General features: G+C 37.7%; 1 protein-coding gene across 1 annotated transcript in view; it reads right to left on the bottom strand.

Moving 5' to 3' along the window:
* The window catches only part of STK32A (serine/threonine kinase 32A), a 91,582-nt gene that overhangs the window by 36,210 nt on the left and 36,280 nt on the right, over nucleotides 1–19,092 (bottom strand). Inside the window, exon 5 of the mRNA XM_072398695.1 lies at nucleotides 1,168–1,341. Within this exon, the coding sequence (XP_072254796.1) occupies nucleotides 1,168–1,341 (174 nt within the window). The remainder of the gene's footprint in view (nucleotides 1–1,167; nucleotides 1,342–19,092) is intronic.

The raw sequence follows: 19,092 nt of genomic DNA, 5'->3' as shown, positions 1-19,092 counted from the left end.
TCTGTGTATCTGTAACCCTATGCTGGCTCCATTTTATGCATCTCCAAAAACTTGTCAAAATAATTGGAAGAATTTTTTAGCTCAACTCAGCACCCACCAAATAAAGTGCTTATGGCAGAATCAAAGTTTCACTTGTAAAAACCAAGCAGGACTATATTGCAGAGAAATTTGACAGGCATTGTCCCTTCTGCAAAAAAACATACTTACCTGCCTTATCCTTCTTTTCAACAGTCAAAATCCCTGCCTGCACTGGTGTTATGTCATCCTGGCCTGGCCAACCAAAATGGCTGAAGATCAAAACACAAAAAGAAGAAGGAAAAGATGGAGGTGCCAAAGATAGCATAAAACTTTCAAGAGTTCCAAGAATGGACTGCTTCTTCATAGGAATTTTAGTTTTTTGGAAAATATGCAAAAGGAAGGAAGAATCAGACAGAAAAGTTTGCAGTTGTAACCATGTGAATCGCTGTAGGGCTTCAGCAACAGATTTACTTTCATAGCTGGATCTCTAGAAGCACCTACTTAACATTCTTTCTGGCTTTATTTAACCACTATGTAAAAGAAAATACTATTACTGTATATGAATGTGTGTGTGACCTTCTTCCTTTCCTCTCACATGATACTGCTGGTACTTGGTGACTGGCCAAGCACTATGGGAGAGAAAGTTGATTCTGTGTAAGCTCCAACTACAAAGGCTTGGATCATACACAATACTTTCTTCCCTTTCTACTGAATAGGGAGGTAGAGGAGTATGTCATTCTGTGAAAAGGAAAGCAATTATATGCAATACATAATACTCTATTAAAGTTTAATAAAACTATTAATAATTTATCATCCTAGCATTTATAATTCAATTATCAGTTTGGGTAAGCTTAATGGCCAAAAAAGTCAAACTTTTCCTGCTGACTTATAATATGATGTATGCAAACAAATGGTTTTGTACAGAGAAAAAAAACTTTTTGAATGATGTCAGGAATTTTCCAGCATAAAGCATTTTTTAACTTTGGAAATTGCACTGAAAAATATATACAGTATAATTACTGAAACAAAGCAGTCAGACCATTTTATTATAACATATTCTAAAAGTTGTGCTGGACTGAGATGTACTACATGGAATTTAAATCCTAATCACAGGTCAAGCAAATATAAACTTTATGCATATGGACTCACCGGTGAATTATATTTTTGCTCTGCAAATAGTCAAATGCCAAGGCCAGCTCACAGATGAAGAGCTTTACAGATGCCTCAGTGAAACGTACATTTTGCTGCAGATGGTATCTAAGGTCACCACCAAGGAGAAGATCTACAACCATGAACATGTCCTCTTCATCTTGAAAAGAATACCTGCGATGAAGATAATTTATAAGAATTATATCTAAAAAAACAGTTTCACCAGTGCTTATATCATTAATCAGAACTACTGAAGGGTACTATTATTAATCATTTATTTCCATATGAACATTCTAATAAACACAAACCATAGAAATGATAATACCAATTTTCAATTTAAAAAAATGAATGATGGTAGGCAAATCCTATTCTCCAAGTATTTCTGTTATTAAAACTGTCTGGAGAAAATAGGCTGTGCATTGTACATCATGGGTATCTAAATGAAAACATGCACACACATAAACTTATATGTGATGACTGAAGAACACAATGGAAACAGCTTCCATGAAGGTGGTGACATTGGTGAAGCAGGATGAGAGGGAATGGAGCTGTTATTGATGAAAACTCAGAGGTCATTGTGCCAGTAGATCATGCAAAATTGCCTATTATGGAAAGTGCTCACATTGGACCTTGTGCCTTACTTTCCTCTTTAGCACATTAAGAGGTCAGTTTGAAAATGATTTTAGCCAAGGCTCACACAGCTTTCATCTAAGATTCACACATTTTTTTCCAATTGGATTCAGTTTTAAAAATTTTAGAGTGTAAGTTGTGTAAATCTTGTATAAACACAATCATTAGTAGACTTTCTAAAGTACTCCTAAAGTATGCTACATTCTCAACAGGTACCTACCTGATCAAATACCTTTGTGAGCTTCAATAATTTTTCGCATTAAATAGTCCAATGCAGCTCACAATGAGAGAGTTTTAGCAGAAGTGCTGTCAATCCAATTTTGTGGGTGCTGATTGACAAGCTAGGGATTTGTGTATCAGCAGTGACAATGATGATAGCTATGCAACCTACAACATCTTACTTTTCACCTATAGTGAAAGCAGGCACATGATTTGATGATTGGAATTAACATAGTCATTGTTATTATTAATAAAAAACAGTATTTATATAGTGTCAACATATTATGCATAGCTATACATTAAATAGGGGTTGCAAAAGGCAGACAGATACAGACAGTGACACAGGAGGAGAAAAGAACCCTGCCCAGAAGAGCTTACAATCTAGTTTCACATTATTGGCATAAGATAAACAAAAAAAGTATCAAAACAAGAATTTGAACATTAATATTGTATGAGAACAAGATGTGCATATACCTAGCTATAAATATATTATAATGACATAAAAAAGAACATTTTCATGGCCCAATTTAGAAAGTCAGCTATATGAAAATCAAACACGGCTCAAAAAATAAAGATCTTTGTACCTTGCTAATTTGCCAAAATGTTTATGTACACAAGAAATAAAATGATTTCATATTTGTCTACATGTGTTATCTGCCATTGCCCACTGTACTGTTACCCAGCCTTTTCTGTATCAGGGGATATATACCCACTTTATTATTGAAATATAAAAATTAATCATTAAATGCTGCAGACTCAATTTTTAGACATGCATTGTCTAGTAAAACAAAGACTCCTCTACAAAAAGCAGCAGCAATGCTGTTTCCTCTTTGATACTGACCTCTTTTAAATATTAATCTCCATTACTCAAAATAATACCACATGTTCAATATTTAATATATTTTCAATACTTACCTCTATTATTATTTATCACCATTCCATATTAGATGGTGTAATAATAGGACACACGTGTATTTCTTTTCATAAATTTCTCCTCAAAATGTCCTTCCAACTTTACCCATAGAACTTGTTCAGGGGAACTATCAAGCTTCACAATAAAAGTTTATTGAATGCAAGGAAAATATAAAACAATACCTAATGGCAAGAGATCTAGTGATAGAATCACTGGGTCTAAAATAAAGAATATAATGAAAACCATGAATGTTTTATTTAGTAATTTTATCATCATTTAAGGGGGGCATGAGGAATAAAAAGAAACAAAATAATAACAGCTTTAAATGTTTGTTTTTAGGGTTGGACCAGCCTAAATAAAGGGCAAGAACACAGCTATAAAATATGCTGCTTAGGACAAGGGATGTCCCCTTTAAAGTCAGTTACAAAGTTTTTAGATTTTGCTAACAAACAAGTAAAGTCTTTGTTCTGTTTTATTAAAGTAATGTTTATCTTACAGACATTTTAACACTTTTTAAATTGCCATAAGAAAGTTTTCATATGGTAATTCTCTTAGGGAAAAATTTTGCAGCTCATTATTTTTTAACACATTGATACTCCAAGGACTTCTCCTAATAAAATAATAACACATAAATACACTATATCAAAAAACAATGTATGACTTTGTTGTCTAGTTTACCGTGAGAATTAAATTGGATGACTTAAAAGCTACATCCTATTTAGATACTGGTTTCATCAAATCCCTACATATCGAGAATACACAATGCATAGTGACCAGGAGGGCTCTGATCTGTCAATGGATTCTGCTTAAGACAAACAATGGAAACCTGGGAAACCTGAATCGAAGAGAACTTTCACAAGTTTCACATAAAGGCCACCATATGGTGGTATAGTTTTTTGTGACTCATTCAAAGACACGTGTTTTAGATTCATTTAGATTAACAAAAAGGAAAGCAAAATTATTTGCATGCTCAATGTACAAGAATTTTGGGTTTGGCACCGATATCAATTCAGTTTTTTAGGCTTTTCTAGTAATTGATTCAAAAAAAGATATGCAATTCTTAAAAGGGCATATACATTTTATTGTTAATTATACAATTTAGTGCCCACAGAAAATATAGAGTATATTTTTGCAGATACCATTACAACATGTTTAGCATTTATCAATCTGCTTCTTTTAAACAAATATTCCAAACATTGTTTGTCATATTATCAATTTCTAAAGGGTTATCTGTGCCATAATGAATTACTAATACTATGCCACATGGGCTTTCCTATGATGTTATAGTGAGAATAATTCTAACAATGTGTTAGGCTTTTTCTCTCTAAGGAAGGTGGTATTCACACTTTTAAATGGCTAATAATATGCTGATAACACTGGGGAACAAATTTTTTGTTGCGTTAGATTTGTTGGGTTACACTTGATTTTTACTAATTTTTGGGTGGAGAACCCAGAAATAACCCCAGTTTTTTGCTATGAGATCCAGTTTTTACCATACAAGGTACCCTCCATTTGTGTCAAAAAACACAAATTTTACATACAATGAAAAAATAATGAAATAATAACTTGAATGTACTGTTTATTTGAATCTCTTTTTTATACAAAGGATTTATTGTTACTCTATGACATTTTTTTACAGTAAAACATTTGAAAAATAAGCAATTAAGGTAAAAATTTACGCTTATAGCTTTTCCTGGAGTGTTTAGTGTTAGGACAATCCCCCCGGATGCTCCAACAATAGTCAGCCACCATATGTACATCCCATCTACATCCCATCCAATCCCATCTACCCTGATAATGTCCTTCCATGACCTTCACCACCTTGGTGGAATTGTTCACCTTGCTCATCACTGACTGCACCAAGGTTGTCCGGGAAGTTAGAAAGATGGCTATGCAGAAAATGCACCTTGATGATCAGATTGCAAGCAAGCATTTTGTAGGTCTCCTAGAGTTTCTGGACAATTTCTGTGTAATTATTTGCTTCTGTGTTTCTAAGAAAGTCCTTGACAATGGCTTTGAATGATACCCAAGCATTCTTTTCGACTTCTGACATTGTCCTGATGAAATGTTTATCTTTGATGAGCTGCCGAATCTGTGGACCATCAAAACACAATGGCCTTTATTTTTTCTAATGACAGGCTAGGAAATGCCAAAATTAGGTACTTGAGACAGTCTCCTTCAGTTGGCAAAGCTTTAACGAACTGCTTCATCAGACCCCGTTTCATGTGCAGAGGCAGGAATATAATATTCTTTCTATCAACATGTGGCCCATGTAGAATGTTTGGATCACCTGGTTTTAGGGCAGATCTTGGAGGCCAATTCCTTTCCACCCAATGCTTCTCACGAGCTCTGCTGTCCCACATGCTTAGATAACAGGGATACTTGGTGTATCCGCATTGCTGACCAAGAAGGAAGGAGAAACTGAATGGCCAATTGGGACTGACCCAAATATATTGCCATTCTGAAGGAGGACAAATTTTAAGCTCGGCTTTGAGCTATCGATGAATAGTCATTATTCAGTTGAGTTATAGGTTGGAATTTCCAATTCCTCCATTAAACTAGGTATGTTATGGCAATACACAAAGTCACTGTGAATGAACCACTGGGTGTATTACTGATGGTAGACTAGGATACTCTATGTTACATTTACTTTTCTTGTTATATCCCGAAGATTTCACTATACAAAAGTAACAGTCATTGAAATGATCTCCTGGCTCTCGCCAAACCATAGGTATACCAAATGGCATCTTATCACGTGTTCCCTTTGTCCACATCCGTAAACCCTGGACACACTGTTTGCATACCTTATGAGGGGCCCAAGACTTATCCTGATCACCAAATTTAACTTTGAAATATGCCAAATAGGCTTGCTCTACAAATGTGCTGATGTTCGCCCTTTGACTAAGAATGGTGAAACTGCCACAGATATAACAAAATGAATCGGGGTTGTTTAGGCACTTACTACGAGAAACAGCAGAGCCAGACATGATCTGAAAGAAAGGAAATATGTGTGTAAGTAAAAAAATAAATTTGGATTATTCACTACGTAGAGCAGCGCACAACCTCTGACCACACTGTCAAATGAATAGCGTGTAAATGAATAGCCTATACACATCCACGCTACAGTAATCGCATTATTATAAGCGGTAGTGAAAAAACTTGACATGATAGAAGAAAACTAACTGCACTTTTAGAATCAGCATACCTATTATAGTGTACGTACATAAGCTTTAAAATTGAAGTCAACAATAAATTTGTTCAAAATTGTTTCCCAGTGTAATTTTTTTTCTAGCTAAATAATTTCATTATCGCATATATGCTGTATCAAAATGTAAATTTTTAGATCCTTGTGTATCTGTATGAAATGAGCTGAAGTAGATCATATAGTAATGATTTTTTTCACCATTACAAGCTTAAAAGGTTCATGTACACAGTTTTCAGGTTCGAAAGCAAAAAAATTAAAATATATCTAAATCAAATTACTAAATGTTGAAACTTAACTGTTAAAAAAGATTTAATATGTTAATGTAATTTTAAAATAATTTTCAATTATTTCTGTTTTTTCTTAAAAGGATAGCTGTTTATCCTTCCACGAAGATAATCCTTCAGGTACTTCCATGTTAACAGTGACAACAACTTTCTGTCTGCCTGTTTGCTCCTGTGTTGTCACCCTGCATCAAAATGCTTTAAACTGCTTTAGCATTCATACTGAATTATGGGAGAAGGGCAAACAATGCTATTTCTGAAGTAAAATAAACGGACCTGCCTGATCACAATTTTTTAAATAAACTCAGAATTGTGTTTCTCTTTTCTGATTACGTAACCCATGATAACATAATGACATCTTCTAAGAATAAAATTAAGTGGCACTCAAAAGTCAAAAACATAGCTTAGAACCTTGTCCCATGCTACTTAAAATACTTCCACCTCTTGGGTAATTGCCACTATACATGAAGGAGGGAATAAGCTATGACATGGGAGAAACTGTGTTTTGACTATATATTCTTTGTCTTATGGTCTGCAATTATAACTCATGTCCGTACATAAGAACAAATGTACAACCTGCAAACGTCATTTAAAACTCTGCTTATACTTATAATATAGATTTATGAATGTATTGCTAAAATATCAGTGCTGACCCATCTCACTAAACAATTTCGTGTTTTTCTTAATCCTACTTATAAAAAAAAATCTTTTAAAATTAAAACAAAGCTAAGGTTCAACCTTGCCACCGAGTACAGATGAAACCAAAAGAAAAAAAATGTGCCTGCCTACTGCCTTAATAATTAAGCCCACATGGAAGAGGTAGCCACAGACTGAATGTCATAGTATTTTTATGGGAAAACAAAGTTTGAAGTGTTTAAGGTATACCACAAACTTTCTTTTTTATGGATCTCTAACATAGGTGTGAGTTCATCCTAGAATGCTTTTTTTTCATCACCAGTATCTACACTTTATCTACACACTATTAATAAGTAAGCTCATGTGTTCATCTTATTCCAACTAATCAATCATGAGTAAAATAATAACGCAGACTTTACGTTACCTGCCTGGCAAGTCATTATCATTATGATCAGGTATGTAAGGCTTGCACATATCAATCTGTTTTTTCTTAATACCAGAGCTAGGAAGGCATCATTGTGCTTTGAGAAATACCGTTCACTAGCAGGACAGACCCAAGCCAGACTATAACAAGCCTGATGAAGATGTAAATCTTGATATTTCCTTCCAGTCAACCCAGCATTAAATTTTCACACACCACTGCCAGTTCCTCTATCTTCTTATTGAAAATCAAGAGACACACGGAAGCTGAAATGCCCTCTGAGAATTTCATGGTGGCATAGAGCCAGCAACCTGAAAGCTGCACATATTTCTCATTTATTTATAAAACAATACCCAGCCGCCTCCAGACTGTTAGTTTTACCATGTCACTGCATAATATTATCAACAGACCCTATTTTTATGAGTATAATAAGGATGTCCCATGGGATACTAGCACATTATCATTTTCTGTAAAATTTCAATATAGTTTACGAATTCAATTTACATAAATTTGGATGCAGATTTACCTTGAAGAACAGCATATGGTATTACTGTGACATATGCACTAAGAATAAGAGATTAACTAGCAAAAGGTGCAGTATGTACCAATGAAATTGTAGTAATCATTGCCAATTACATCACAGCTTGAAGTCTTCTTTAAAGACGAGGAAGCTGCCTGCATTGCTGCAAAATTCTTGGAAACATTGGGAAATCCTGAGCACAAACACTGCATGGAGGCAGCCTTGACAACAAATAATTACTGTTTTTGAGGATCTTAACATAGGCTCCATTTGCTGCAGAGAGATTTTCTTTGTACGGTTAATTCAAAAGTTGTTTTAGTTTTATGCTTTTTTTGCTGTGGACAACCTGGTTATGTTGAGGCTGGGAAAACAATGCTAATGTAGTTAACTTAAATACTGAGACAGATAAACTAAAATAGAGGGACACTGAGATTTATGTGGGTTCTAAAGTCTTCAGTCAGTTCTAAATTTCTTCTTCTGAAATTTTATGACAAAAAAAACTCTAGAATATTTATAAAAAATAAAAGCCATTATGCATATATTCCAGCTGTTTTTTACTTTTTTATTTAAAATACCATTTAGGGGGGGCTAGGCCATGGCGGCGTGAGGAAGCTTTCCATCTGAGCTCCCACTGCCCATACTGTATTATCAGACCTGGCAGATTTCACACTGGCAAGTCTTCCCTGCAAACCGCATGTTGCGCGGTAAGAAGACACCGGGACACAAGCAAGTGGGTAAGAAACCAGGTCTCGACCACTACTTTGCCTCACAGAGGTCCCCAGCACCTGAGCACGTGGCGCCCAACATGGCGTCTTCCCGCTCCTCACCTGCCAGCACCAGCAAAGGAGCCTGGGCAACGAGCCCTGTTAGCCACACAACTCCCTCACTTGCTACACCAGGGAGCCCTGTGATGTTTCCAGAGGAGTCCCAGGGGTCTAACTCTCCTGAGCCCTGCACAGCTCCTGCAGCTTTTCAGGCACAAGGGATATGCCGGCGCCCATGTCTAATGAGACCTGATTACTACCTTTTGCGGGTAGTGTTTGCACGTTGCACTTGTTCTGATGTAGGAAGTGACTGATTGGTTAAACAATTTTAATGTATTGTTTCTGAATGCACTTCTTGCTGCTGTTAATATAGTGCTGCTAATAACAAATATAAATGTGGCATTGTTTGATGGCCCTCTGGTAGCAGTGGATTATGGGTTGACACACTGTGACAGGCTGAAATGAGTAGTGTAGCGCCCTACCATCTTCCTCACTTAGTGTATTAGTCCTTTGCTATATGTACCTTTTTTGTTTTACCATAGTAAGCCCCTGATAAGAATATTGCTGATAGCTTGATGATTGATACACTATTTTTTGACCCCCCACCCTGTGGTGATAGCCAGCAAACAAGAGGTCCCACTTACTAACAGGATTCAATAAGATTCAGCTACCTAAGGTGGGCGTAAGGATAATGTGCCATATTACAGTGTCTGGCCTTTGTGTTTTCCACCAGGGCCCAGCTGACTTCTATATTCCACATTTTTATGTGGTATATGTTTTTTATGCTTTTATGTTTTTCATGTCCCTTCTTTTTGAGAGCTGGGCCATGCCTGATATATTTACAGGGTAGTAATTTTATAAGAAGCTGGCGGTGCTTTCATGGAGGCGCTGTGTGAGTGAAGTGCGATGCAGGGATGTGCCCCCTGATATGGGCCATGTTGGTTCCCAGTCACTCACTGCTATTTTCAGCACTGGCACGCTACATTTTATTGCTATAAAGGATTCCCACCTGGCTTCACAAAATGTTTGTTTAACTATGCAATGCTGTGAGTACTATGTTCTAGATAATTGTGTCTTTTACCCCCCCCTTCTTTTTTGCTTATGGGGAGACAATCCTGTTTATGTTTTTCTTGTTCATAATGTTCATATTCATGTTCATATTTTTATCTTGTTATTGTATATGAGTACAGTGGAGGTGAGCAGTACCATGCTCACATTGGGTATCACTTCCCCCCACTAGTTTGCTCCATCTCCAGGTGAGATAGGAGTTAAATACCTATTTGTAGTAGCATTAATCCTATAGGCCCCGACTGTGACGAACGCTCACTCAGCCCGCACCCCTGCACGCTCACAACAGTCCACATGCCAGCAGACCAAAGAGGGGTTTGTCACAGGGGCAAGGTTAACCACTCTTGTTAATCCTTGCCAAACAGACACATTCACAAGGTAGACTGCCACCACGTGCTTAGACGGAAGCATGCACGGTTACCCTTTAAAAAAAGCAGTTGTGCTTCTTTAGTGTCACCCACTGCCACGCCAGACAGATGTCGCAGAAAACTCAATGTTTATAACCAAAGAACCAAAACCCTTTTGTTACCTTAAGAATAGATGTGATTAGCACAGGGATCTTACAGAAGGATCCTTGATTTAATAATAGATTTAATTTGCACAGAGATCTTACCCAGGAAGAAAGACTCTTTTGTTAACTTTAAGGGGAAATCCGAACCCAATATTTTCTACAATATCACACACTAAATATTTTCCACAATATCACACCGACAGTAAGTCAGGGGTACTATTTACTTTTTCTATCTTCTCTTTCTTTTCTCTCATTTTTATTTTTCTACTTTTTTTATCGTTCCCTTCGTAGCAGTATCCTGTAACCGTTCATACTCATCCCTTCTCCTCCCTCCCTCCCAAACCACCTTTCCCATATCTGGTGGGATTGATGAGTGTGGTTGGCCCAGGTGCATTGCTCACATGCCACTTAAAATTTCTTCTATAAATGCTAGGAAGCTTAACCCAGCTTAAGTGCTCAGTAGTCCTGAATGCCCTTAGTCGCTTAAGATGCCAAACCGTATTTATACAGGAAACGCACCTTCGCCATGATAAGATACCATCACTTAAAAATCACTGTTTCCAAATGGCGAATCATGGCTCCTCCCCTGATTCCAAGTCTAAGGGAGTTAGTATTTTAATTGAAAAAACTCTTCCCTGGACTTTAGTAGCTGTACAGACTGACCCTGAAGGGAGATATCTCCTATATAAATGGAAGATACAATCCCAACACTTCACTCTGGTAAACTTTTACCTCCCCAATTCCAATCAACTATCATATTTAGAAGAATTCCTTGATCCCTTACTCTGCTTTGAGGCAGCTGAAAAATCTATTACATCAGCATCAAAATATTGACATTTGGAGAATACAGCAACCCACGCCGCGTGACTGTACCTTCTACTCCCCAGTTTACAAAACTTACGCATAGATCTCTCCTATACAAACCTCTGAAATTGGTACTATGACTTTCTCCAAACATGCCCCAACTTAACTTACGTTTTTTTCTGATGTAATTCCTTTAAAAAGTGGCTCTTGGCGCCTCAACGAGTCACTCTTGACATCTGAGGGATTAGGGCTAAAGTTAGAAAATGAAATCCAAGCCTTCTTTACCCGTAATGAAGCCTCTGTCTCCAGTCCGTTGACTATATGGGAAGCACATTAACAAATGTTACGTTCGTGGGCTATTAATACAACAGGGTCATAGACTCAAGAAAGAGCGTCAGACGCAATTAGCACAAATGTTCCAGGATTTGCACGCCCTAGAAACAATGCATAAATGCGGTCACCCCCCTGACACTGAAGCCCAAATACTGGTTCTGCATGGTTCTTTTTTTACGAATATAGTATTAAATGTGGGAAGGCTTTAGCACATGCAATGAGAGCAAAAGTGGCTCATAACTTTATACCATGTGTACATTCCAGTTCAGGCAAGCCATTGCACTGTTCTCAAGACATGGCTGATTCTTTTAAAGATTTATATTCTAAACTGTACAATTAAGGAGAGATGTGTTCTCCTCAGCGTCTGTTGCTACGATCATGCAAGATTACCTAGGTTCTTCAGGTATCCCTAAGATACCTGATGAAGCTCTGTCTGTTTTGGATGCCTCTATTAGTCCAGCTGAGTTGCAAGCAGCCCTCACTAATGCGCCACAGGAAAGGCACCTGGCCTGGACGGGTTCACCTTGGCATACTATAAACAGTTTCTCCCCAATTCACACAACCGTTTTCAATGCGCTTTCTTGTGACTGCCCTCTCCCAGCGGACTTGGCGGGATAGGGCAGTTCACATCACTGTAATTTTCACTGTCAGTTCACATCACTGTCATTTTGAAGCCAGAAAAGGACGCTAAGTCTTGTGCGAGCTATTGACTAATATCGCTCCTGAATTCTGATGTCAAGCTTTTCTTCAGTATACTGGCACGCAGACTGACACCCATACTTCAGGGTCTCATTCATTCGGATCGAAGTGGGTTTATTCTTTATAGAGGAGCAAGACATAACATCACTCGGACTCTTAATTTGATACATGTCACAGTTAACATGATTCCCTCATTGATTTTTTTATATGCGACAGGTACTCACCTTTATAGGTATCCCAAACCGTCTTTTTGAATAATTTCAGGCTTTATATTGGAACCCCACTGCTTCTATTAGAGTTATTGGACTTCTCCTCTGCCCAATTACCATCACTAATGGCACGAGGCATGGTTGTCCATTGTCCCCCCTACTTTTCATCCTGCTGCTTGAGCCCCTGTTGCATATGCAAAAAACCTGAACAAAAGAGGGCAAAAAGCCGCTTATGCAGATGGCCCCCTCTTCTACATAACTTCCCCTCAAATAACCATCCCCAATATTCTTAAGAATATTGGTCTTTCTTTCTTAAGAAAGACTCTTTCCCCTTCTTTTCTAGTCAAGTGGGAAAAGGGCTTCATTCGATATTTAGGTACTAATATCCCAGCTGATATCAATAGGGTGGTGGAGCTAATTTTTTTTACCACTCCTTATCACTATACGAAGAGATCTCCAGCGCTGGCGGCAGCAAACACCCTTGTCTCTCTCCAAATGGGAGAGGGATCTCAATATTAAGTATACGGAAGAACAGGCAGCACTTATATTGTAATATGGGCACAAGGCCTCTATTAGCAACCGCTACCATGGGACAAATTATAGGTTGCTCACCAGGTGGTACAGGACCCCGGATATGTTGGTAAAAATGTATCCAAATAAGAGCTCAATGTGTTGGAGGTGTGGAAAGCACACTGGTACTTTGGTACATATTTTTTGGAGCTGCCCTGTTTTGACATAATTTTGGGCGGGTGTGGCAGAGATTACTCAAAAACTGACAGGGATCTCCATAGTAGACAAGCCAGAGCTTGGGCTGCTCCATGTATCTGCAATGTTGAAGAAGCAATAAAAACTATCTGCTGCATCACTTGTTGAATGCGGCTAAGGCATGTATCCCACCACTGTGGAAACATACTGCCTCACTCTTGAATAAGCTATGGTTTGTCAGTGTGAATGATATACAGTATATGGAAGATCTGATGAAAGTACGTACCTGGTTTTACTGGGATGACTTTAACCTCCCTAGAGGTAACCCCGAGCCTGATTCGGGGTAGAAAAAAGTTGCTAAAAGTGGTAATCGTGAGTCACACCCTGGGTATGTAAACCTATGGGAAGGTTAGTAAATAGAGCGCTTACCTGATCCGCCGGCGTCCTGCGCCGTCCATCGCCGCAATCTCCGTCTTCTTTCTTCTTCCTCCGGCCGGCTTCTGCAGACGATGAGTCACCGGGGAGTTCCCGGTGACGTCGGTGCGTGTACGTTGCCGGCGGGGCGGGAAATTCAAAATCTATTTGTATTGCATTCAATACAAAATAACTGTATTGAATGCAATATATTGGATTTATATGTGTAAAAGCAATAAATTATTTTCAAGAACATTTATTTTACAGTATATATAATAGTATGAGTATATTGAGTATTTTTTTTTTTAATTTTAAATATTTTTTTACATATAGTTTTTAATATAGTATTTACATGATTTTGTGTTTCAAACTTTATTAAACTCATACTATTATATTATACTGTAAAATAAATTTTCATGAAAAACAATGTACCGCTTTAGACATAAAACCGGAAAGAAATGAACCACTAGGGAGGTTAAGAGCTCTGCTGACTATGTGCAGTTGTTTCGGCCACCTGCCTTAGACCTCAGAGACCACCCTCCCCATCCTCGCCCCTACTTCCCTCCCCTCCATCCCATACATGCCCCCCCACCCCCACCCTTCTTTCTTTGTGGCTTTTTTTTCTTTCCCTTTCTGTTCTTCTTTTCTCCTGTTTCTCTTTATTCTTACTTGTTCTTTTTTGGATTTTTGTAAAACTGGGAACCACCAAAGCCCGAATTCTGAGTATTACAGATCACGGGAAAGTGTTCGTTGACTGAATGTTTTGCACTACATAATATGGCAAATAACTATGGTTTATCATCTTTACTTTATGTTTTTATATACCCTTCTGAACATGTGCATTTTTTATTGTGCTATGTACTAGTTTTAATTCTGTTTTTTATGCATTTTATTTGCATTTTTTCTGTATAAAATAAAAAAATAAAAAAATACTATTTAAATTTCAAAAGCTTTTGGAGGGTTTCCCACAATTTAATTATTGTCTGGGCATAGAAACATTTTACAATAAAGATTCCATTTTAGCTTCATATGGATGCCAAGTGTCATCCTATTATCGTATATCACAGCTTTTAATGAGGGACTGGAAGCTAAAGTCATACTGTCCATTTATATATTTCAGTTCCAATCACATTGGTGCATTGGGAAAATTTTCCTTTTTCAATTTCCATAAATTTCCATTTTCTACTTTTTCCAACCAGAAAGCTGCTTGTTTTAAAAAAAAACAAAAACAAAAAAAAAAACACATACATTAACTAAATTGTGCGCTTGGAAAATTATCAAATTGAGTAGAAGCTTAAAAGTTCCCCTATGTATCAAATGCTTGCTTTGAGAGGAATTATAAATTATTGACAGAAAAGGAGGCTGCCATTCTTAACCATCAAAATGGCAGTGGCCTGGTGATTTATACAGTAGCTTTTTATCTGATCTAGTCATTTTTTTTATTTAGTTTGCATATAGTGGTATAACGTTTCAATAAGTAGGTTTTCAACATAGGGCCTTACACAAAATACAAAATAAATATGAACTCTTTTCCTAATTATCCTCCCCCCCAACCATATCCAACATAATCTACTGGATCCTGTCTTTTCAGAAAACCTAGCTAAACTTTGGATTACAAATTCTTGCCCAAAGTAAAATCCATTCTTTCAATTCAGTCATTTTAAAAAATGTAAACTTGTTGAAGCGGAAGGACAATCTGCTTCTTTTTTATCTCTTGTTTCCTCTCTACGCAAATGTAAACATTTTTTATTGTTTTTACATGCCTTTTTTTAGACCCACTAACATCATCACTATGTCTCGGTATGGACCTGGATTTATTAAAGCTCTCCAAGCAATTGAGAGAGATCATGGCTGATAAGAAGGGCTGGCAGAGTGCTGAACAGCTTCCTTAAAACAAAACTGCACTCTCTTTCAGAACACTTTTAAACACCTTTGGCCCTAGTGCATTTAGTGGGCTGACACTCAGGAGAAGGTATGCAAGAACATTCATGAATGAAACAAATAAAATTACATGAATTAAAGGTCCGGGAACTGTGAAAAAGGGAGCTAGTTAATGCTGAATGTCCTTGCACAAAAGGGGGCTTAATCAGACTTTCGTCAACTTTTAGTGTACAATTTGAAAAGCTTAGTCAGTGTAAAGGGAAATAAGGTTAAGAATTTTAGTACAGAAGAGGAAACAGAAAAGAGAAAAACTGTAAAACTGTGCAAGACAGTGGCTATGTTCAGCGTCAAAGATATATTTTTATAGGATATCTGTAAGGAACTTACCCGCCCTGCGAGCCCGCGGTGTCCCTGGGGTTCCCAGCCACAGAGGGGGACGCCACAGTAGCAGGCAGCATGGCCGAGGCTGCTGCCCTGCTCCCAGCTTGTCTGTCTCTACAGGCGGAGGGATCCGCCCTGGCCAAAGTACTGTTCAGCCAGGCAGCAGCCCTTGCATCCCTTTGGATGTGGTTCCTGCTCCCAGCACTCCTTTGCAAGTGCATAGTAGTGCACGTCCTAGGGGTACTGTGGGAAGAGGTGCGCGTGTCACCATGCGTCCCTCTTGTACCCCCCGAGGGCGTGGCACTCGGCTGCCTCGCCCTAGGGCGGGACAGAGTTAGTTTGAATTCCCTGCGGCCAATCAGCTGCAGGGGATTTACTCAGTCTCCTATCAGACAGTGCTAGGTGGGCAAGGTGATTGGTCATCCTGGCCATTTAAGGAGAGCCTGTCCATTACACCATTGCCCGCTATAGCCTCTGTTACCACAGTGTGCTTGGGTGTGTCTTTGTGTATGTTAAACTTTATCTGCTTGTCATCTCCTCAGTGACCTGGTCTGAAACTAACTCTGATTGAACTCTGCCAGCCCTGACCTCGGATTGTTATTGACCATTCTGCCTGCTGCCAGCCCTGACCTCGGATTGTTACTGACCTGCATTTGCCTTATCCTTCTGTACCTTGCTTGATTGAAATTAACCCTTGCTGTGCTGTGCTGTTTTGAATAAACCTGATTCAAGGATATCTGGAGTTGGTTGTGGTTTGTGTGCCCAGGCGCATTACAATATCTATTTAAATTATTAATGTATGTCTGCTACATATGAAGGGCTTCTAATTAAGGGTTAGAAAACCATGAGTCTGGTATCAAATCAGCCCTGTATTCATTATGGAAAAATAATGCTCCCACATCCCTAATTTTGTTTTTAACCTAGCTTAAGTTTTAGAGCCACAAATGATTATAGTTAACTGGACAAAATACTGAAAATAATGCTGAAAGCCTAATTTCTGGGATTTTTTTTCCTCTTTGAACAGAATAATAATTAATGGAAAGATACATGCATACTGAGGGTGTGATAGTTGTTTGGGATGGGGGGGGGGGGTGCCATGAAAGCCACTTTTTGTTTTGCCCTATTATTATTAATATTATTAAACAGGATTTATATAGCGCCAACATATTACGTAGCGCTGTACATTAAATAGGGATTGCAAATGACAGACTAATACAGACAGTGATACAGGGGGAGAGGACCCTGCCCCGAAGAGCTTACAATCTAGTAAGCTACCCTCTACAGTCTCAGGCACCCTTTATTCTGCCAAAATCATTTTACAGCTTGTCACTTACCATATTTTCACAATGCAATAAAAGGTAGGTTCACTCAGATAGGCGGGGGAAAAGAAGTAATGGAGCTTATAATAAATTTTCAATCAGGCACAGCAATAAAAAGCTTTTTCCACTACCTATTTACTTTTTGCATATTTATATCCTATTAATTTGTTGTAAAAGCATTTCCTTTACAAATGAACATTTAATATATGACAATCTCAGAACACTATGGGTATGATTTATTAAAGCTCTCCAAGACTTGAGAAGACTATCACGGGAGAAACTGGGATTAGCTCTGGTCTAGCATTTAAAAGATTTGCCAATAAACAGCAAATTATTTTTAGGAAATTCATTCCAGTAGGGCATGAGCCAACAACGTGAGTTACTAAAGTCTGTAAACATCACGTTTTTTTACAACAAAGGAGATATTTAACTAACTTTAACAATGTTATTTATTTAACTAAACAATTTCAAATTAACTTTAACACACAAGGTATTTAAAGAGAAGCAAACATAATAAATACAGACTAATACACCAGTACAACACTTTAAAATAACTATGGGTGGTGGTGTCTTCTCTGTATGTGAGAAATGATCTGAAAGTGAAAGAAGACATTGCGGATGGAACAAGCGATGAGGTTGAGGCATTATGGGTGGAGTTGAATGTGGGGAATTTGCTGGACCTAGTTCTTTCTAACAATGCAGAGCTTATAACAAATGTGCATTTAAAAGAGAATCTGGGTAATAGTGACCATAATATGATTTCATTTATTAAAAGTTGTAAACAGGAAGCAAAATCAGGAAAGATAAAAACATTTAATTTTAGGAGAGCAAATTTTCCATTATTAAGGGCGGCTCTCTGTGACTTGGACTGGGAGACAATATTGTCCTCAAAGAACACAGAACAGAAATGGGTCTGTTCTACAAAAGCACACTGAAAAATATATTCCAATGGGTAATAAGTTTAAGAGGCTAAAATGAAAACCTATGTGGCTCACAGCAAATGTTAGAAAAGCCATAAGGAACAAGAAAAGGGCATTCCAAAAATATAAAAATGAAGGATCACCTTCATCGTTTGAAAACTAGAAAGAATATAACAAAAGATGTAAAAAGGAGATAAAATGTGCAAAACATTAAAATGAAGGACTGATTGCAAGGGAAAAAAGGCAAACCCCCCAAAATGTTTTAAACATATTAATAGCAAAAATATCAGATCTGAGCATGTAGGCCCCTTAAAGAATGTCTCTGGGTCGGTAACTGGGGATAAAGAAAAGGCGGATTTACTAAATTTACTAAACAGTTTTTTTTTAGCTCTGTGTACACAAAGGAAACTGGCAGAGCTCAAGTCCAAATTCATAATAGCAATGGCACTGCCTTAAATGAGTCACAATGGCTCAAAATTGATATGATTGAGAAACAGGCAAAATTAAAGTTGACAAAGCACCAGGACCTGATGGATTACATCCACGTGTCCTCAAAAAGCTGAGCTTGGTTATTTCAAAGCTCTTATTTCTAATTTTTAGAGACTCTTTGGTCACTGGCATGGTAGCGATGGATTAGCTTAAGCCCAAGTGGTTTCTATCTTCAAAAAGGGAGCAAAGTCATTACCAGGTAATTACAGATTGGTTAGCTTAACGTCTATAGTTGGAAAGGTCCTAGAGAGTTTGATAAAGAACCACATGGAGGAGTTTCTGCTAGAAAATAATATTATTATAAGTGATAGTCAGCATGGCTTCAAGAAAGACCGAAATTGTCAAACAAATTTACTCTCTTTTTATGATGAAGTAAGATGATATATAATATATATAGTGTACTTGGACTTTGGTAAAGCATTTGACCACTGTATCCCACAGACGGTTATTATGCAAGTTAACATCTTTATAAATTATATAGAGTCCAAACTATGTAATGGAATTAGGTCCATACAGGATGTCTATAATCTACAAGCAGACCTGGATGTACTGTTTGATTGGGCAGCCAAATGGGGGAATACATTTGGGGAGTCAGAAATGGAA

Source organism: Pyxicephalus adspersus, chromosome 2 (genome assembly GCF_032062135.1).
Source record: "Pyxicephalus adspersus chromosome 2, UCB_Pads_2.0, whole genome shotgun sequence".
Taxonomy (NCBI): Eukaryota; Metazoa; Chordata; class Amphibia; order Anura; family Pyxicephalidae; genus Pyxicephalus; species Pyxicephalus adspersus.
Note: the sequence above shows the minus strand (reverse complement) of the source record. Positions and strands in the feature narration are given on the sequence as shown.